The sequence below is a fragment of the Peromyscus californicus genome, unplaced genomic scaffold (assembly GCF_007827085.1).
Source record: "Peromyscus californicus insignis strain IS unplaced genomic scaffold, ASM782708v3 Scaffold_13__1_contigs__length_99412109, whole genome shotgun sequence".
Lineage (NCBI taxonomy): Eukaryota > Metazoa > Chordata > Mammalia > Rodentia > Cricetidae > Peromyscus > Peromyscus californicus.
The window spans coordinates 4877218-4897725 of record NW_026294424.1 but is presented as its reverse complement, the minus strand read 5'-3'; the positions used below and the strand labels follow the sequence as shown (position 1 = coordinate 4897725).

The 20508-nt window shown below is 50.0% G+C and overlaps 1 protein-coding gene and 1 long non-coding RNA gene across 5 annotated transcripts; one reads left to right on the top strand and one right to left on the bottom strand.

Moving 5' to 3' along the window:
* Nucleotides 1-254: 254 nt before the first annotated feature.
* LOC128109096 (uncharacterized) lies at nt 255-15821 on the bottom strand. Of its 2 annotated transcripts, none has more exons than XR_008217658.1 (2): nt 15083-15821; nt 255-6731 (listed from the first exon to the last, which is right to left on the bottom strand). It is a non-coding gene; the product is annotated as an uncharacterized LOC128109096 (long non-coding RNA). The 2 variants fall into 2 exon arrangements; XR_008217657.1 differs by having other exon boundaries at nt 15242-15821.
* A 31-nt stretch (nt 15822-15852) lies between these two features.
* CUNH4orf48 (chromosome unknown C4orf48 homolog) lies at nt 15853-17391 on the top strand. 3 transcript variants are annotated; one of them, XM_052736215.1, is made up of 4 exons: nt 15853-15959; nt 16150-16299; nt 16476-16564; nt 17280-17391. In XM_052736215.1, exons 2-4 carry the CDS (start codon nt 16173-16175, stop codon nt 17343-17345), a joined length of 282 nt encoding a protein of 93 aa, XP_052592175.1. In that variant the 5' UTR covers nt 15853-15959; nt 16150-16172; the 3' UTR covers nt 17346-17391. The 3 variants fall into 3 exon arrangements, with proteins under 3 accessions (XP_052592175.1, XP_052592173.1, XP_052592174.1); XM_052736213.1 differs by having other exon boundaries at nt 15877-16043; XM_052736214.1 differs by having other exon boundaries at nt 15882-16034.
* The last annotated feature ends 3117 nt before the right edge of the window (nt 17392-20508 follow it).

Genomic DNA, 20508 nt, shown 5'->3' with positions numbered 1-20508 from the left:
AATTAATAAGAAGTCCCCCTGTCATTATAGGGAGCTGGGAGGACAGAGGAAGACTTGTTTCGGAGGCTAGGGGCTGGAGAGATGGCTCTTCCAGAGGGCCGAGTTGAAGTCCCAGCATCCAACATGGTGACTTAGAACCATCTGTAACTCCAGTTTTAGAAGAACTGACATTCTGGGGTACCAAGTGAAAGAGACCCATGAACAGTGGGGGCTTCCTCCCAAACCCTGGATTAGGCAAAAACCACACCCAAAGACCTGTTTTCATAGAGAGATCCTTTATTAAGTGGGGAAGAAAAGGTTTTCTGGCCTCGCAGGTGTAATTTTTAAGAGGAGGAAAAGGGGAGGTCTGTCTTAGAATGGGCTAGGATGAGGCGCTAAAGGAGATAGAGGACGGGGTAGAGGAAGGGGACAGGGGAGGGAGTATTTGTCCCAGAGGGACAAGACTGCCTGTGGACAGAGGAGAGACAGACGTGGCACATAGGCAAATGGCAGTTTATAAAGGTACAAGGGGAACCCCGTGTTAGGATGATGTGTTTAAATTGAACATGTTAATTGGGGCAATAAAAGAGGGCTTTTGATTGATGGATTTCAATATTTTGATAGCTGGACCTCAGTAGTCAGCCTCAGGAAGAGGAAGTGGCCAAAAAGGAATAAACTTTGGTGGCTAGCTTTAGGAATGTAATCTAGTGGGTTTTTTGTTTGTTTGTTTTTTTCAGAGCTGAGGACTGAACCCAGGGCCTTGCACTTGCCAGGCAAGCGCTCTACCACTGAGCTAAATCCCCAACCCCTATGTAATCTAGTGGGTTTTTTTTTTATAGCAAGGCAGAGGGAATGGGGAGAAGGGCAAGACCTGCCAGAGCCATATGCTCGAGTGGGCATGTGTCCCTTCACCAGGCACACATGTAGTGCAGACACAGAAGCAGGAAAAACACACATTCACAAAAGTAAAAAAAAAAATAATAATAATTATGTCCTTATTTAAACAACAAAAGTGAGGTCGTACTGTGGCCACTCACAGTAAGGAGTGGTACCCCTATGCACTGGGGTAAAATAAATGCAAGCTTGCTTACTTGCTTGGTTATGCATGGCTATGCACTGTTGTTAGCTGCCATGTGGGTGCTGGGAATTGAACCTAGGTGCTCTGGAAGAGCAGTCAGTGCTCTTAACCACTGAGCCATCTCTCCAGACCTAGGCTGTTGTAAAACATTTTGCTGAAGGATTTTTGGATATTGAGATCCCAGATGTCTTAGTTAGTGTTCTATTGCTCTGAAGAGATACCATGATGATGGCAACTCTTAATAAAGGAAGGCATTTGATTGGGGCTTGCTTACAGTTTCAGAGGTTTAGTCCATTATCCTCATTGAGGAGAGCATGGTGGCATGCAGGCAGACATGGTAGCTGAGAGTTCTACATTCAGATCCACAGGCAGCAGGAAAAGAGAGAGACTGGGTCTGGCTTGAGCATTTGAAACCCCAGCGCCCACCCCCGCCCCCAGTAACACACTTCTTCCAACAAAGCCATACCTACTGTAATAAGGCCACCCCTCCTAATCCCTATAAAGTAGCATCACTCCCTAATGACCAAGCATTCCAATATATGAGCCTATGGGAGCCATTGTTATCCAAACCACCACACCAGATCTATTTCTAACACTTCGCCCCAGTAGAAGAGAAATGAAGGTTCTTATACCAATTCACAGGATGAAAAAGCAGCATGGTAAGGTTTTCCTTAAAGTCAGAATGCACACTAATCTACAGTTGAGGTCTGGAGTGGGGGGGGTTGTAGTTGACTGATTTGTTCTTTTGGCTCTTGTGGGGCCCATCACCCAGCTCTCAAATAAGCTACACAGGGGGGCTTACTCTTAATTATAACTACCTGGTTGTAGCTTGGCTTGTTTCTTGCCAGCTTTTCTTAACTTTAACTTATCCCATCTACCTTTTGCCTATGGGCTTTTACCTTTTTCTATTTCTGTATATCTTTCTTTCTTACTCCATTGCTGATTGTGTAGCCTGGTGGCTGGCCCCTGAAGTCCTCTCCATGTTCTCTTGCTCTTTCTTCCTCTCCTCCCAGATTTCTCCTATTTATTCTCTCTGCCTGCCAGCCCCGCCTATCTTTTCTCTTGCCTTGCTGTTGACCATTCAGGTCTTTATTAGACCATCAGGTGTTTTAGACAGGCAAAGTAACACAGCTTCACAGACTTAAACAAATCCAACATAAAAGAATGCAATACATCTTTGAATCATCAAACAAATGTTCCATAGCATAAAAAAATATAACACACCTTAAATAATATTCCACAACAGCAGTTAATATGTCAATATGAGGGGCAGCTTATTCTATGTCAATCTCTTTTGAATTATTTGTGTGTGGGTATGTGTCAATGTGAAGGCCTGAGGTCAACATCAGGTGTGTTGTGTGACACTATTCCCAGGGTAACATGAACAAATTACAAATTTTCTCACCCCAGATAAAGAACCAATGACAGACCAAAGTATGGGTACCACCAAAGTGCAATTTGGTGAACCAAAGAGTTTTATTGGCATCACTTAGAGGAACATCAGTGAAGGGTTACTTAGAGGAACAAAAATGATTCAAAGATGCCTGCATCACCAAAGCCCACTCCAGCATGGATGCGAGCTCACAAAGGTTAGAAATCTGGAGCACACCGGCTAGGTTAAAAGGGCCAAGGGAAAAAAAATGCCCTGCCCCTAACTAAACCCAAGACCTGGACAAAGGAAAAACACCCTGACTTGACCACAGGACAAAGGCTGGAAATCTCACCAGTCCCTGAGTTTGTCCCCAAGTCAGGCTGCAGAATCTCACCAATCCCTGAGCACAGGATCCCACCAATCCCTGAGGCCCCTGACCTCAAAATCCCATCAGTCTCTGAGTTTGCCCCAGAATCAGGCCACAAAAATCCACCAATCCCAAGGCAACCTTGGAACACTCCGCTCATCCCCAAGAAACCCTATATAGGCTCTGGACCTTGTTCAGTTTGCTGCTGCTTCTCACCCTAGAGGCAACTGTCCTCCTGGCTTCTTCCTTCCCATTAAATCTCCTGAGTGAGGTTTGTTGTGTGGTGTGACATCCAAGGGGGGGATCCAGGGGCAGCTGTAACAAATTTCCCTGGAGCTGGAGCACAGTGGAGCAAAACTGTAACATTTTCGCTGGGGAAACTTTCCCCTAGCAGAGCGGAGTTGTTGCACTCTGGAGGATCTAAGCGGAGCTGTAACACTTCTCTGGAGCAGAGCTCAGCAGAGCTATAACGACTTTGCTGGGGAAGCTCTCCCCTGTCTGAGCAGAATTGCTGCACTTACATTGGGGAAACCTTTCCCTGGAGCAGGGCTGTAAGCTGCTAAGTGTTCAGTGACTTTGTGGCACTCCTTGACTCCCGACTGCCAGGATAACTTCCCACCCAAGCTGCAACACTTATACATTGAACAGCCATCAGGCATCTTAACAGGTTGGAGGGTGTCCTTTCCAGGGGCTCAGCTGTTCTTTGTTTCTTTAGGCAGTTTGACTGGTTGCTGCATCTACCAGGTGTTAGGTCTCACAGGTAGTTCATATATCTAGAAATGAGCTCAAGCTGGACTATTGGATTCCTGGGGTTCGATTCCTCAGGAACTTGTGAAACCAGTCCCCATCTGCCAAAAGGAGTCATCCCCCTGACCTTGGGAAGAAGGACAACTGCCTCCCTGTGGTTGCATATCACAGCACACGCTGGGGGCCTCCAGGCTCCCTCAGCATCACAAGCGCCTGTGAGACACTTCAAAGTGCAGGACAGCATCCCAGCCCTTCTCACCTCCCCGGGTCCCCTCCTCCCAGATGCCTGTTTGTTCTCTTTATAATGGCAGGGTTCCCCCCCCCCACTATTCTCTCTCTCTAGCTATTCCTTCCACTCCCTGCTGCCACCTTCCCTGTTCCCTGTCTCTTGCAGTCCCACTGTCTCCACTGTCCTCTCCCATTCTCTCACTTCCCTGGTCCTGGCCATGTCCAGTCTGCTGGCCATGTTCGGTCCACTTCTTTCTCCCTCTGCTCTGGGCTCTTCCAGATGCCTGTTATATCTACAATAAAAATCCTTACCCATATCATGAAGCGTCATGTCCCCAATTTCCTTTTAGTTTGTTTTTTTGAGACCAGTTTTCTCGGTGTAGCCCTTTCTGTCCTGGAACTCGCTCTGTAGACCAGGCTGGCCTCAAACTCAGAGATCCACCTGCCTCTGCCTCCCGAGTGCTGGGATTAAAGACCTGCACCACCACTGCCCACAATGTTGTCAGTTTCTTTATGGTGCTCCCTTGAATATGTCTGAAAGAGAGTAAAGAAGGCTTAAAGATAAGACATTTTCTGGCTAGGCATGGTGGCACATGCCTTTAATTCTAGCACTCTGGGGGACAGATACAGGTGGATCTCCATGAATTCGAGGTCAGCCTGATCTACATAGTGAGTTTCAGGACAGTCCGAACTATGTAGAGAGACCCTGTCTTCAAAAAAAAAGGTGGGGGGGGGGGGAGAAAGAGAAAGAAAATTTTGTGAGTGGAGATCACAGAAAGTTTAGAGATAAGAGATGTTGTGTTGGGATCATTTGCTTGTGCAGTGGCAGAAGTTGTTAAAAGAGTTTGGAAATCGCCGGGCGGTGGTGGCGCACGCCTTTAATCCCAGCACTCGGGAGGCAGAGGCAGGCGGATCTTTGTGAGTTCGAGGCCAGCCTGGTCTCCAAAGCGAGTTCCAGGAAAGGCGCAAAGCTACACAGAGAAACCCTGTCTCGAAAAAACCAAAAAAAAAAAAAAAAGAGTTTGGAAATCAAGTGTGCCACCTTTGACCATTGACCTGTACTGAGTGTTTGGTTGGAAACTCCAGCTTGCTTCTTGCAGCTCCTGCATGGTCTGAGAAGCCCGTTCCTGTCTCTCCAAACCCCACTCAGAGTATAAGCCCCTTGGGTCATGTGGCTGGCCAGGCCCTCCCACCCCCCACCCCTCCAGTGGACCTCTAGCTGCCAGGTTCCACCCACAGAATACTCTAACTGCCCTAACTGCTGGACCCTGCCCCCATCCTACAGAATAAAAAGCTCAATCTCTGGACAAAAAAAAAATCCCACCAATCTCCACCCTGGCAAGTTCCATCCTCTTACCAAAGAAACTCTCTATACGCTCTCTATCCTGTTCAATTTGCTGCTATTTCTTGCTTGAGCAGAGGCAGCCACCCTCCTGGGTTTTTCCCTCCCAATAAGTCTCTTGGGTAAGGTTTGTTGTGTGACTCTGTGGTATTCCTTGGCTTCCAGCTGCCAGGATACCTTCCCATCCGAGCTGCAGTGTTTACACAGGAAGGGAAGGCACCAAAGAGCCCAGTTCTGAGCTCCTCCCCGGAAGTTGCCAGCGGCCCAAGTCCGCGCCTACGAGCTACATAATCTCTCTGCTTTAGTTCAGGCACGTGACTTCTCCAGCCTCAATCTCTGGGACTGAAGAGCCCACCCGGGAGTTGCTTTGCTCAAATAAACCTGTTGTCATACTTTTTCAATTCGGCTTGATCTGGCTTACTGCATCAGTGGAGAAACCTATTATCGGGGTACAGAAAACCTATTACTGAGGCCAAGCCATCTGCAGTAAGACAGTGAAGCTTTCAAAAAATCGCAGTCCAAGGAGGGAAAGAGATTAAGAGCCTATGGAGCTCAGGCTCCAGCAGGCAAGCAGGAGGGACAGAGCAAGCTCCATGAGAGCCGAGAGACAGGTGGGGAGGGAGCCAGGAGCAAAGGGAGGAGAAGATGGGAGAGACTTTAGGAAAGGGGGTGGTAGGTGGGGAGGGAGAGAAAGGAGTAAGTGTCCTGTGGCAAGAATTTCAATTCAGGGGATGGGGATTTAGCTCAGTGGTAGAGCGCTTGCCTAGCAAGCACAAGGCCCTGGGTTCGGTCCTCAGCTGGGGGGGGGGGATTTCAATACAGGGTGTCCCCAAACCAAGTGGACCAGGAGACTTGTCAGAGTGAAATGTCCCAAATTACAAAGGAGAGGCTTCCCTTCCCACTACCGGTGGGTGTCCAGTAGGATGACACATGACTCACTGGCATGACTTTTGTAGCAGTAGTAGGCTTCAGGAGCCCAAGGAGACAGAGAGCCAAAAACTCCAAGGTAACACCTGAATAGACCAGAGAGGTGAAGGGGAGGAGCAGCTGAAGAGATGGACACTAAAGTGCGGAGTTGAATATGGTGGGTGGCAGAAGCCAGCAGGAACAAAGGATCCGTACCTGTGGAGAGTCACATCAGCAGCTTGGTTCAGTTAGGAGAGGCTGTGTGACTGGGCAAGACAGTTCAAAGTTTCCTCCATCTTGTATTCTTGCTGAGGCCATTTCAGGAATTTGATCTTCTTGACAGAGAATTCCATGGAACATTACTCAACTTTATTGGAACCTGAGGTCAGGATGTCCCAGCTAACTTATCCCAGCTTCTGTTAAACTGCCAGTTTGTGCAGAGCCCCCTCCAGCTAACTTCTTATCTTAGCTTCTGTTAAACTGCTTGCTTCTGTAGCAGCTTGCTGTGGAATATTCCTTTACATTGTGTGAAGGTCTGTCACTGGGATTGGTTTAATAAAAAGCTAATTGGCTGGTAGCCAGCCAGGAATTATAGGTGGGGCAACCAAACTAAGAGAATGATGGAAGGAAGAAGGATAGAGTCAGGGGAGACACCAACCAGCCACCAAGGAAGCAGGATGTGTAGAAAATGTGGTAACAAGCCATGAGCCACCTGTCAAAGCACAGATAAGAAATATGGGTTAATTTAAATGTAAGAGCTAGCTAGTAACAAGTCTGAGCTATTAGCTAAGCATTTATAACTTATATTAAGCCTCCATTGGTTGGTTATTTGGGAACTGGTGGGTAGGACAGAAACCTCTACCTACAGCAGCTGAGATGCCAGGATATGGTTTTTGTCTTCAAAATCCCTGTGCTCTGGACACTTGGGGATACACTTAGGTCCCCAAATACTTGGGTGTAGTCCCAGCTGGCTAGAATAAATGTAAGGTCCTCTAGGCACACAAGTATCTGGGCCTTTCCCCAGGACTGCCAGGTTCCACCCACAGAACACTCTAGCTGTCCTAAAGCTGGACACTGCCCCGCCCGACAGAGGAAAAAGCCCAAGCTCTAGACTTGACATCCCACCGATTCCCACCCTGGAAAGTTTCACACTGAAAAGTTCCACCAACCTCTCCAAGAAACGCTATATAAACTCTGCCTTCTGTTCAGTTCCCTGCTGTTTCTCGATTGAGCAGAGGCAGCCACCCTCCTGATTTTTTCCCCTCCCAATAGCCTCTTGTGTGAGGTTTGTTATACAGTGTGACTTTGTGGTATCCCTTGGCTCCCGACTGCCAGGATACCTTTCCATCCAAGCTATAAAGACTTTCAGTTGGCTATAAACTGTTCCTGAGTGGTCATCTTTGGTGGCCTACCTGTAACAGCTGGGTCCTTTTGGGAAGGGGTCTATTGTGTCCCTCCTGGTGTTCAGCACTAAATGTGAGGGGGTGCAGTAAAGAAATGCTGACAACTACTCCCTGATAGTGTAAGGGTTTTTATTTATTTATTTATTTATTTATTTATTTATTTATTTATTCATTTATTATTTGTTGTTGTTGTTTCGAGACAGGGTTTCTCTGTGTTGTTTTGGTGCCTGTCCTAGATCTCGCTCTGTAGACCAGGCTGGCCTTGAACTCACAGAGATCCGCCTGCCTCTGCCTCCCAAGTGCTGGGATTAAAGGCGTGCGCCACCACCACCACCACCACCACCACCACCACCACCACCACCCAGCAAGGGTTTTTATTGTAGATATGAGAGAACAGCCAGAGGCATCTGGAATAGTCCAGAGCAGAGGGGGAAAGAAGTGGACTGGACATGGCCAGGGCTAGGGTAGCAGGAGAATGGGAGAGAATAGTGGAGACAGTAGGACAGCAAGAGACAGAGAACAGAGGAGAGACAGACAGACAGACAGACAGACAGACAGAGAGGGGAGGAGTAATAGCTAGAGAGAGATAAATAAGGAGAACAAACAGGCATCTGGGAGGAGGGGACCCGGGGAGGTGAGAAGGGCTGGGATGCTGTCCTGCACTTTGAAGTGTCTCACAGGCGCTTGTGACGCTGAGGGAGCCTGGAGGCCCCCAGCGTGTGCTGTGATATGCAACCACAGGGAGGCAGTTGTCCTTCTTCCCAAGGTCAGGGGAATGACTCCTTTTGGCAGATGGGGGCTGGTTTCACAAGTTCCTGAGGAATCTAACCCCAGGAATCCAATAGTCCAGCCTGAGCTCATTTCTAGATGAACTTGTCTTCTGGTGGTTGGAGAATTGGAGCTTCCTTTGGACCAGACACCAGGCAGCTAGGCCTGTCTGAGAATGACTCTCATCCGTCTTTACCACACTCTTTTCAGGGGGATGGGGCAGTGAAATCCAGGGACTTCTTTAAATTATTTTGAGTTGTTGACTTTCTGTCTTGAGTTTAGCTGCAGGAAGGAAAGCTCTGGGGAAATTTACACCACAAGGGTCTTCTTCAATCACCCTCCCTGGCTTTTGAGCCCGTCTCTCCCTGCTTGATCTTGGAGCTCCCAGATTAGATTGGTACCCCAAGTCCTGTCTTCACATCCCAGTCCTGGGATGACAGGCATACACTCTGGAGCTGGACATCAAACCCTGGCTCAAATGTTTGCGTGGTACCAGGCAGTGGGGGCACATGCTTGTAATCCCAGCACTTAGGAGGCAGAGCCAGGCTGTGAGTTTGGGTCCAGCCTGCTCTACAGAGCGAGAGCCAGGACAGGCACTAAAGCTACATAGAGAAACCCTGTCTCGAAAAACCAAAGAACAAAAACAAAACCAAAAACAAAATGTTTGCATGGCAAACACTTTATTTAATGAAACCCCTTCCTAGATTTTTTTTTTTTTTTTTTTTTTTTTTTTTTTTTTTTTTGGTTTTTCGAGACAGGGTTTCTCTGTGTAGCTTTGCGCCTTTCCTGGAACTCGCTTTGGAGACCAGGCTGGCCTCGAACTCACAGAGATCCGCCTGGCTTTGCCTCCCGAGTGCTGGGATTAAAGGCGTGCGCCACCACCGCCCGGCTCCTTCCTAGATTTTTTAAATCCATTTTAAATGTTAAGTTTAATGTTTGTTCAACAGGGCTCAGTTACTGTTGTACCTGTTTCGAGAAACCCCCAGAGACCACCAAGGAGCCGGTTTCCAATGCAAGCACATAAGGGTCCTTTTATTCAGGTTCAACCTGGGCCGCCGCATGGCAGATGGAAGGAAATGTTGTGATAGCCATGAGCCTAGGTGTAGAGGGTTTTTAATAGGGAAAAACTACAAGCTAGGAATTGGCAACTTGGGATTGGGTAGAAGGGGCAAGGTGATATTTTGAAGCTTTTGGTCTAGACTTTTGGCAGGAAACCACAACCCGCTGAACAGGATTATCTGGACTGCTCTGCAGGATTATCTAGATATCTCCAAGGGCCATAAACCACAGACTTGATCCTGTTAAGCTTTCCTTTCCTGTATAAACAGCAGACAGGATGTCTGCAGGAGTATCTGGATCCTGTTAAGCTTTCCTTTAAACAGCAGACAGGATGTCTGCAGGAGGATACTGCTCTGTATCTGTTTGAGTTACCATGGCATATTCCTGAGTCTATAAAGTTAAGTCTAGGCCTTCACTTTACCCTGACAACTTAACCTTTAGTTCCTCAATGTAGTTGATCCAGGTATCTATGCAACTTCGTTTCATGCCTCATAGGAACTACACAGACATGCCACAGTGACCACCTCCCAGTCACATAGTTTCTCTCTCCCTCCCTTCTCTCCTCCACTAACCTCCAGGTGGCATCCAGCTGTGCTATTCCAGAGACCTGTAAGGCAGTCTGCATTTCCGTGTCTCTGCTAAACCCTGGATTGACACTCTTTATCTCAGGTACTAAACCTCAACAGCTTCAGGGGCCTATATAGTTCTCATCCAAGGCAAAACTAAGGTCAAGGGCAACCTGTGATTCAGTTATTCCTTCCCTTGGCTTTCACAAGTCTCTGCAGAAAACTGCAGGACAATCTGATAGCCAGAAGGAAATGCCTTTAGGTGTCCTTTTGGGGGAAGTACGTTCAGCAGATCCTCGGGCCCTTCTGATCTCTAAGACTCTAGATAAGAACTGATACTCCCACTGCCCCCTCTCCAAACATGCCAAACCGCAGAGGGCAGACAGGATATCTGTCTCATGCCTCATGGGCTGTGCGGGTGAGCTTGGGACTCACTGAGAGGGCTTGGCTACTGTGAAATTCTCCATCTTGCTTCTGTGGAAAAACTTGACAGAGTGTTGTGGAATATTATTTTACGATGTGACATTTATTTATGCCGTGGAAAATTTGTTTTAATGATGCAAAGATGTGTTGCATTCTTTTATGCTGCATTGATTTAACTCTGTGAAGCTGTGTTACTGTGCCTGTCTAAAACACCTGATTGGTCTAATAAAGAGCTGAAGGGCCAATAGCCAGGCAGGAGAAAGGATGGGTGGGGCTGGCAGGCAGAGAGAATACATAGGAGAAATCTGGGAGAAGGAGGTTGAGGAGCAAGAAAGAGGAGGAGAGGAAGACTTCAGGGGCCAGCCAGCCAGCTACACAACAAGCCACAGAGAAAGAAGTAAAGAAAGGTATACAGAAATAGAGAAAGATACAATTCCAGAGGAAAAGATAGACTGGATAATTTAAGAAAAGCTGGCTAGAAACAAGCCAAGCTAAGACCAGGCATTCATAAGTAAAAATAAGCCTCTGTGTATTTATCTGGGAGCTGGGTGGCGGGCCCCAAAAGAGTAAAGAGCCAAAGAGTAAAAAAAAAAAAAAAACAACTACAACAGACTGGATCTCAGCAGCCTCACCTCCAACTTGGTTCTGGCTGCAGCTGGATAGCAGTCCCCATTGACTGGAACACCAGAATCCCAGGCTCTCTACTGTGCTAGCCACAGCTCTGGTGAGGAGGCACACCAGGCTCTTTTCTTGTGTTGGCCACAGTAGCCTTACCACCTTCCTCCACGGCCAGCTGCTGGCAAAGCCCAGTAATGACCGAGCTGGTGAAGGAGCAGTGTTTACTAGGCTCAGCCTCATACCATAGGGTGATGCCAGGCATCCAGAGCTCAGAGGCAGTGACAGCTCCACCATGTGGACGTCAGCTGGGTGTGGTGGCACATGCCTTTAATCCCCAGCACTCGGGAGGCAGAGGCAGGTGGATCTCTGTGAGTTCCAGGCCAGTCTGGTCTACAGAGTGAGTTCCAGGACAGCCAGGGCTGTTACACAGAGAAACCCTATCTTGAAAAACTAAAAAGAAGGACATGACTGCTCTTAGGTATGGTGGAGAAGGTTTATTGTAGATAAAAGGGAGAGCATAGCCAAAGGAAGAGACATCTGGGAGAGTCTGAGTGGACATGGCCAGACTGAGCTGGACCATGTTGGGAGAGAGGGAGAGCAAGGTAGGAGCCACGGACTAAGAGTTGTGGCTTGGGCCAAGGAACTGGTATAGCCAAAATGGCTCCATTTTAAAGGAACCAGAGGAGCTGAGGGGAGGGAAGCCTAGTGGGCTGGAGAGTTCAGGGTAGGGGCCAGGGTATGTCAGACATACCCTGAAACCAGTAGAGACTGAGGGATGCTGGGAGAACCTGGAGGCCAGGTCCGGTTTGATATGTTAAGTAGGCAACTCAGCCATTTGTCCTGGGTTTAAGATATAACACATCGCAGGAGACCCACAGTCTTCTCTGAAGGGACACTGGAGTGGGATTGTGGACTGCCACCTATTTCTTCTACTTGTCCAGAATATTAATTAGTCACTGTCTCTGTCTGTCCCTCCACTGCTGTCCCCAGCACATCTGCTGGATTTTTTTTTTCTTTTTTTCCAAGACAAGGTTTCTCTGTACAGCCCTGGCTGTCCTGGAATGTAGTCGGGCTTTTCGTTTCATTTCGTTTTTTCTTTCTTTCTTTTTTTTTTTTTTAAAGATTTATTTATTATGTATACAGTGTTCTGCCTGCATGCCAGAAGAGGGCGCCAGATCTCATTACAGATGGTTGGGAGCCACCATGTGGTTGCTGGGAATTGAACTCAGGACCTCTGGAAGATACTCCTAACCACTGAGCCATCCCTCCACCCTGTAGTCGAGCTTTTCTTTGGGTCGCCAGCTCACAAAAAATGATACGAAGACTTATTATGAAAGCTCGGTCTATAGCTTAGGCTTGTCCCACTAGGTCTTATAACTTAAATGAACCCATTTCTATTCATTTACGTGATGCCACGCGACTCGTGGCTTTTACCTCTCCCCCTGCATGTCTTGCTCTCCCTGCATTCAGCTCGAGACTCCCCCTTTCTTCTTCCCAGAGCTCTCTGTCCCCAGAAGTCTCCCCTAACCTCTTGCTGCCTAGCTAATGGCCATTCCGCTCTTCATTAAACCAATCACAGTGATACATCTTCACACAGTGTAAAGGAATATTCCACAACACTGGAACTTGCCCTGTAGATCAGCCTGGCCTCAAACTCACAGAGATCCGCCCCCTGCCTCTGCCTTCTGAGTGCTGGGATTAAAGGTGTGCATGTGCCACCACTGTCTGGCAGGACTGTGTTCTTATGCCCTAGAATTCCTATTTGGTTACGTTTCAAACTTGGTCATGTTTACTTTGCTTGTTTAAGACAGGGTCTCCTGTTATCTTAGGCTGGCCTTGATTGAGTGCTGGGAGTGTACAGCACTGCACTTCGTCATGCTGTCTGATTTTATGTTCACCACTTCTTGATATTTTCAACTTTCTCTCCTTTACAAACCACCTGGCATAGTCCCCGAAAAGCCGGCCCTCTTGCCTCCCCGTGGGGCCCTGTTCCTGGTATGTCTAGTTCCTCTGCACATTGCTCATTGCCCAGGACACTGATCTCTTAGACCCAAGACCTCAGATGACCCCGTCACCTGCAAGGTCATGAGGACATGCTTTGGCTGATGGCTGAAGTGTTACTGGTCTGGGGCCCTCACTAATATGCCCACTTTTTCACTTTTTCTTGACCACTCCGTGGTCATGATTTGGTACTTGCCACAAAACCACAGAGGTGTGTTTCCCCTTCTTCGGCCCCAGCATCACTAGGACATGCCTCTGGGCCTGTCGGTGTGGGCAGAAAGAGACTGCACTTATCATTATGTCCCCAGTTCCATTCAGTGCAGGGGGTGACAATGGAGACACCAGACATCTGGGATTTGCCACAGAGGTTTTTAGGCCAGAAGTCTCCACCTCAGCTCTCTCCCCTGCCCTATGGGGTGCCAGCCGCCAATGCACAAGCCATCCCCTACCTTACCCCTCTTAGCCTCAACCTGACAATTTTTTTTTTTTTTGAGACAGGTGTTCACTATGAAGCCCTGACATGGATCTTTCTATGCCAAAAAGGCCACTCTGGCATTCATAGAAATCTGCCTGTCTCTGCCTCCTAAGTGCTGGAATTAAAGCTATGCATCACCAACCCCCTGGCAAATCTTTTTTTAAAGTTTTAAAATTGTGTTTAGATTTATTTTATATATTTGGGTGTTTTGCCTGCATGTATGTTTATATTCTCTTTTTTTGTTTTGTTTTGTTTTTGTTTTTGTTTTTTTCAGGACAGGGTTTCTCTGTATAGTTTTGGAGCCTGTCCTGGATCTTGCTCTGTAGACCAGGCTGGCCTTGAACTCACAGAGATCCACCTGGCTCTGCCTCCCGAGTGCTGGGATTAAAGGCGTGTGCCACCACTGCCTGGCTTGCATGTATGTATGTAAACCATGTGCATGGTTGGTGCCCACAGGGGCCAGAAGACATCAGATCCCCTAGAACTAGACTCACTGATGGTTATGAGCCGCCATGTGGGTGCTGGGAACTGAACTTGGGTCCTTTGGAAGAGCAACAAGTGCTCCTAACCACTGAGCCATCTCTCCAGCCCCCAATTCCTGCCAAATCTTGAAGCTAGGTAGTCCCCACACACATACCAGATCCTTTCCTGGAAAGCTGATCCAGAGAGGTTGTGGGACAAGATCCTGAGACAGAGCTAGGGCAAGGGTGGTATGTGTGTGTGTGTGTGTGTGTGTGTGTGTGTGTGTGTGTGTGTGTGTGTGCATGAGCACCCAAACTGTATGTTCAAAGTAAAGGGTTACAGTCCCTGACAAACTAAAACCAAAACGTATGTTCTTTCCCCCTTCCTTCTCTCCCTCCCTTCTGGTATGGGGGATTGAACCTAGGGCTCACACATGGTAGACAAGTGCTCTACCATTGAGCTATATGCCCAGCTGGCAAAATGCTTTTTAAAAACTTAATTTTTAACCTAACCTGTAGATTAACAATGTAACCTCCAAAGCTCCCAACTGGCACATAAATATCAAGAACTCAAAAGCACTGATGTCTCAAATCTAAGCTAAATCTAATTGTGTCCTAACTCGCTTTATATTGACTTGTCCTGAGTGGCTGTCCTTAGAGGAGCTCAGCCACACAGCCAGCCCCGAGGAACTTCCTCCTGGGGGAGGCTGCTGACAGGGCTGCTTAGCACCGTGCAGGGGGGAGTCACTGTTCTTCAAGTCCAGGTGTGCAAGGGATGGGGGCGTGGCTGCTCTGCTCACCCCAGCCTCCAGACAAAGTTGGGCCAGATGGACAGGGACCCAGCTAGCATCAAAACTCTAGGGGTAAAGAAAGGATCGTTGGTTGCTGGCCCCAAGGGGGCAGATGAAGTAGGGGTGCAGTGGGCAGGGTGAGGACAGAGAGGAGTCGGAGGGAGAGAGAAAAGAGAGGAGCAGATAGGTTTGTGTGAGCTGAAGATCCCTGAAGATATTGCCTCATTTAACTGCTCTAGACGGCTGCAACACTCATGCAGCCCGGTGGTTGACTGTGGAGACCCAGAGCCAAAGTGATCTCGTGCTGACTAAGTTACCCAAACTTGTCTGTCTGACTTGGCAACCCGGTAACAAATATCTCAGAATGTATCACCAATGTCCCCCAACTATAAAACTAGAGCCGCCAGATAACATTTGAAATTATTATAGAGCAGATCCCGCCCGCCAGATGCAGCACCACTTTCTCTGGCATCTGCATTCCCAGCCTTGGTCACTCACCTGGCTTAGAATAAACTAGTCTTTCCTTTAAGAGCACGGTTCCTTCCTGTCACCGGTGACCTTTGGGGCCATTTTTGAGTGGTTTGAATAGAAATCTCAGCGGATTTTCTGAAGAGAGTGTGTGTAGTGTGTTTGGGTGGGAAGGAGCAAATGGCTCACCTGGACCCTCCAGCGTGGCTCATGGTCATGGTCAGCTTAGATCCTGGAATGAAACAGAGTGGAAGGGTTCTTCACCCCACCACAGTGCACACTTGGGCCAGTCCCGCAAGATGCAAGTCTAACCAGAGCCTTGCTTTCCGAGGGAAGGCGAGCTCCTCTCCATGACACCTTGATGGGGCAGGGCACTGCAGTGACAAACCGATGTGGTGTGGAGCCCCAGGCCCTCTCCTGACTGCGGGCTCGCCTGCACCTATCGCGAGGTTCCGAGCTTCAGCCAGGACACTCCCTCAGCCTGGGCGCGCTGTTCCCGGCCGGCCCTGGACAGTATCCCACGCTGGTCTCCCACACGCGTGGGTCCCGGAGAGCGGGCAATCAAATTCGGCGGCGACCAGCAACTGATCACCGTGGAGAAACAGCACCCAGGCCGCAGGTGCTGGCCGAGCACTGAGTGCCCGGCCAGAATGGGGAGGTCGCGGCAGGTGCCCCCAGCCCGGCTTCTGTGTCCTCCGCTGCTCTCCTGCGCGGGTGCGCTAAAAATTTAGCCCAGCGCAGAGTGGGAGCAGCCAGCGCCAGGCGCGCGGCCGCGGTGTTTCCATGACGACGACGTCGGGGAACCGGGTGGGGTCGGCCTGGGCGCATGCGCGCGCGCGCGCGCGTGCGGGTCGCGGTGCGTCTTCCCGTGTCGCCCGCGCTGCTGGCCGCGGTTCCGTGAACCGCGGTAAGGGTCGGGTGGGGTCCGCGAGGCCCGCGGAAGGCTGGGACCGAGCTAAGCAGACCCGAGTTCGCGGGACGCGTGAGTGGGGTTGGTCTGTGGGTCGCGAGCCGGGGGTGGGCGGGGCCGGCGGCGTCGCCAGTGGGACCGGGTTCAGCCTGGTGCGCGGCGTCACTGACCGCTCTGCTCACTGCAGGGCGGCCCCGGGCTCCCTCGGCCATGGCCCCCGCGTCCAGGTCCTTGCTGTCGCCGCCGACTTCGCTGCTGCTGCTGCTGTTGCTGCTGAGCTTGGCGCTGCTGGGCGCCCGCGCCGAGCCCGCCGCCGGGAGCGCTGTCCCCGCGCAGAGTAGGTGCCCGAGGAGGGGGCGTGCGGGAGGCGTCTTTTGTTTCCTGTGCGGTCACTTCTTGGGTGGGAACTGGAGGGCTGGCGACAGGGACTGGGACGCCGCTGGGTGCTCGGCTGGGGTCTGGCTGGGGCTTGCTGTGTCCACCCTCACGTGATGCTGATCCCGGTCCCCGCAGGCCGTCCGTGTGTGGACTGCCACGCGTTTGAATTCATGCAGCGCGCCCTTCAGGACCTACGGAAAACGGCCTACAGCCTGGACGCGCGGGTGAGTACACAAGGTCAGGGAGGTCTGGGTTTGGTTTGTAAGCATCCCAAGACCTAGACACTCTAAGGATCTGGGACCAGATCTCACCTAAAAAACGCCCTCATGCCCAGCGATCTGTCTAACCTCCGCCAGGGCCTCAGGGCACTTTGTCCTGTGACTGTGGTAGCTAGTGTACTCCAGGGATATGTAGTACTAAACTAGGATCTCCCGTGAGAGATGAGCCCAGAGTAGAAAGGAGAAACTGAGGCTGGGCATAGAGGTTATGGTGTGTGCGGACCGGAAAGCTGGGTGGGACTAGACCCAGCCCTTTGGGGATAGTCAGGAGGACACTTCCAGCACTGGTGTCCCTCCCCACTCCCCAGTGAAGCCTCTACTCCTCTTGTGGATTGTGGAGTGGGAGTGCATGATGGAGGAGCTTTGAGTGATGGGTGTGAGTTGAAAGATGTCTGGAGCGGGGATGGGTGGAAGGAGGGACCTTACACCCCTACATGGGGACTCTTGCATGGGGATGGGTGTAAGGAGGGACCTCAGCAATGGAAGCTGCTCTGCAGGGAATGGGAGTGATAGGGCACCTAAAGGGCAAGGTGAGGAGTCCCCCCCCACCCCCCCGGAAGTCCCAGCAGGGTACCTGGGGTGAAAGTGAAGAAGCCAGGAAAGCCTGGGAAGGTGTCTATTAAGAACTCTGTCCCATCCTCATGCTCTGGTTCCTTTGCAGACGGAGACCCTTCTGCTGCAGGCTGAGCGCCGGGCTCTGTGTGCCTGCTGGCCAGCTGGACGCTGAAGATCCTTGGCCAGTGATGTTCCCTGTCAATAAATGCCTGCTAGCATGCCTGTGTCCCGTGTCCCTGCTCTGGCCATCAGAGCCACCCATGTTGCCCTGTCATAACCCTCTCTGGGTCTTGGTTTCCCTGTCACAGGGGGTCGGGTACTGTTTGGCACTGTCCCGTAGCTGCTGTGCCCATGCTGAGGTATACTTGCCTGCCCATCCAAGCCCTTGGCCCTCCAGACACTGACACTGCAGTTTTTAGTCTTCTCAGACCTGTCCCAGCCAGGCGGCCCTTGTTTGGAGGCCAGGGGACCTTGATAATGGCCCTCCCCCTTCTGAGTTCTCCAAGGCCTCTCTCCACAGGGGTGGGCATGGCTCTGTGGAAGCTGAGCTCTAGGACCCTAACCTGGGGCTTCCGGAGAAGGGAGCAGCAGTGGGCAACAGGCAATGGGTAAATGTCCTTTCCAGGAGGGGGAGCTGGGATGGTTTCATCTGCAGACCCAAGCTTGGCTCCCGGGTACCAAGGACTTCTGGATGGAGTTAGTGGCCCCTCTTACACCTGCACGTGTGCCCTAGCGGCAAACCTCAGCAAAGTGAGGGTAGGTCTCTACTTTTATTGGAAACTTTGTGCAAGTGAAGCTTTTTTTTTTCTCTTAGCAAGGCAGGGCATGCACTCACACTGTTGCAAACACCACCAGGAGCACAGCAGGGCTGAGGTTGAGTGACAGCCTCACCCTAGGCACAACAATGTCCTATCTGGGGCATCGGTTCCTTGATTAGCACCACGCCCCCACAAAGAGCTAAGCCCCACCCCACCATGGAGGCTGTTGGAAGAGTGTTGAGACCACAGTCGGGTGTGCTGCACCAGCCAGGTTTCTGGGTTCTCCCTGAGCAAAGGAGGTAGACATACACTCCTGTGCCATTGGTTGGTCTCGCTCTGGTCATCCCTAGTTGCAGGAGAGACCAGAAGTGTAACCTTGTTCTAGGGGTAGATTGCCAGATTTAGCAAGTTAAATACAGAAACACTTTTTAGTACCCTTTATACAATGTGTGTAGGATGTACTTATACTAAAAGTATTGTTTACTCTAAATTCAAAATTAACTGTCCTGTATTTTATGAATGCTATTAGCCCTTGATACCAATAGCCAAGAAAACATGGTGTAGGGTCCTCTGGGGACGTGCTTATGGAACGAAGTAGGGGTATCAGCCAGGAAGGTAGGATGGAGGAGTCTGGAGGTTGGTAGTCATGTTCCAACCCATCCTGCAGGAGTCAGGGGCTGCAGGAAGCTGGAGAAGGAAGAGAAGAGGCAGCTTGGCAGGTGAGCCTCTTTGGAGCTTTGTGGTCTCTTTAAAATCGTGTGTATATGCACACACATGCGTGTACACAGAGGACAGTTAGGGAGATAGTTGTCTCTTTCCACTGTGGGTTCCAGCCATTGAACTTGGATGGTCAGGCTTGCTTGGCAGGGTCTTTTACCCACTGAGGTCTCTTTCTGACTTTATGAGGTTTTGAGCCAGCAGAATCTAGGTCTGTGTGAACAGGTGCTTGTGGTTGCTAGAGACACTAGATGACTCTGGAAGATAGTATGGGCCCTTGGGGAGATGGCTGTACCCACCATGGATGGGGAACAGCTGAACAGTAGCAGCAGGAGAAATGGTTGGATTCCAGATGTATTTGAAAACAGAAGTGGAGTGGAGTGACACACACCTTTGGTCCTGGCACTCAGGAGGGAGAGACAGGCGGATCTCTGAGTTCAAGGCCAGCTTAGTCTACAGAATGAATTCTAGAACAGGTAGGGCTATGTAGAGAGACCCTGTCTCAAACAAAAAACAAAAAAAAAAACAACCAAAACAACAAAAAAAAACCCAAAACAAACAAAACTGAGAGAATGAAAAACCTCCAGGAAGCTTTGGGGATGGGGCAGGTCATTGCAGCTGGACAAGCACCTGAGGAAGAAGGATGGAATAGTTACACTGTTGAGTTCTCTGTGCCTGAGTGTGGACAGGAGGGGCTGAGCAGACATAGATAAGACGAGGGAACTCAGAGCGGAAGGAGCAGCCATGAAGCAGGAAGGGAGCTGAAGCATGTTCTGGGTGGTGTGAGGGCTCTAGGGAGAAGAAAGGGGGTGAGTTCCACGCTGCTGAGGTTAAGCAAACACCAAGACTGTACCAACAGGTTTGGCCTCTTTGGCCACTGGTGATCTTGATCAAAGATAGTCAAAGTGGGTAAACTTGACGGGTTTCTGGGAAGGAGCAGAGGTGGAGTGGTCCACAGCACAGACACCTGGGAAGTTTAGACTTTCGTAAGGTCAATGAACTTTGCATCGTCTCGGAGCCCTGGTGCAGCTCTCCTATTTGTCATCAGCTCAAAATGACATTCAGAATGGCTAAACGTAGCTCAGCATGTGGCCAGGCACCTTTCGTTTTCCTGGATTTAGAGTTGGACTAACTGACTCTTTTTGCCCAGCACCGAGTCCACGCCTTGGGCACAGGACACCCTCCTATCTGCCTGGATTCCTGTTTCTGTTCTGTTCCCAGACAGTTGTCCATTCCCACGCTGACTGCCCTCTAGGGAGCAGAGGGAGTCCTGAGTGAATGAAGTGCTGATTGGATGTATGGAGTTGGTGTGTGAGTGTTTATAGTGGTTCATGGATGTGTGCAAAACCCAGCAGCCGCAGCTTCTTCCTTCCAGCTCCTGGGACTTATGACCTGCAGACACCTCTTACAGAGACTGACACCCTCCTGTGCCGTACCTAATAAACACACCGAGGTTCCAGGTTCCAGGGGAAGTGACAGATGAGCACCACCTGACCCGCTTTACTGTGCGCATGTGTAACTGTTCCTCCTTCAGTCTCTTCTACCCCTAGCTGGGGTTCTGGGCCCCAAGCCCCCAGTTACAGCACTGTCTACCTTTCACTCTTCGGGCAGAGCCACGCTCTTCTAGGTTTCATGTCCTTTACCCTTTGTGGCCTGTGTAGGAAGGAAACTGAGTCAGTCTGTCTGAAAATAATCTTTGTTGACACATTCCATTTGTAGCCCCCCACCTCAAAGACTTCGCACTGTTTGTTCCCCTCACTCTGACCTGCTTCACAATTCGGCCCTTAGCATCCTTCCTTCCTTCCTTTTTAAAAAAAATTTTTTTGTTTTGTTTTGTTTTTGTTTTTGTTTTTTTCAGGA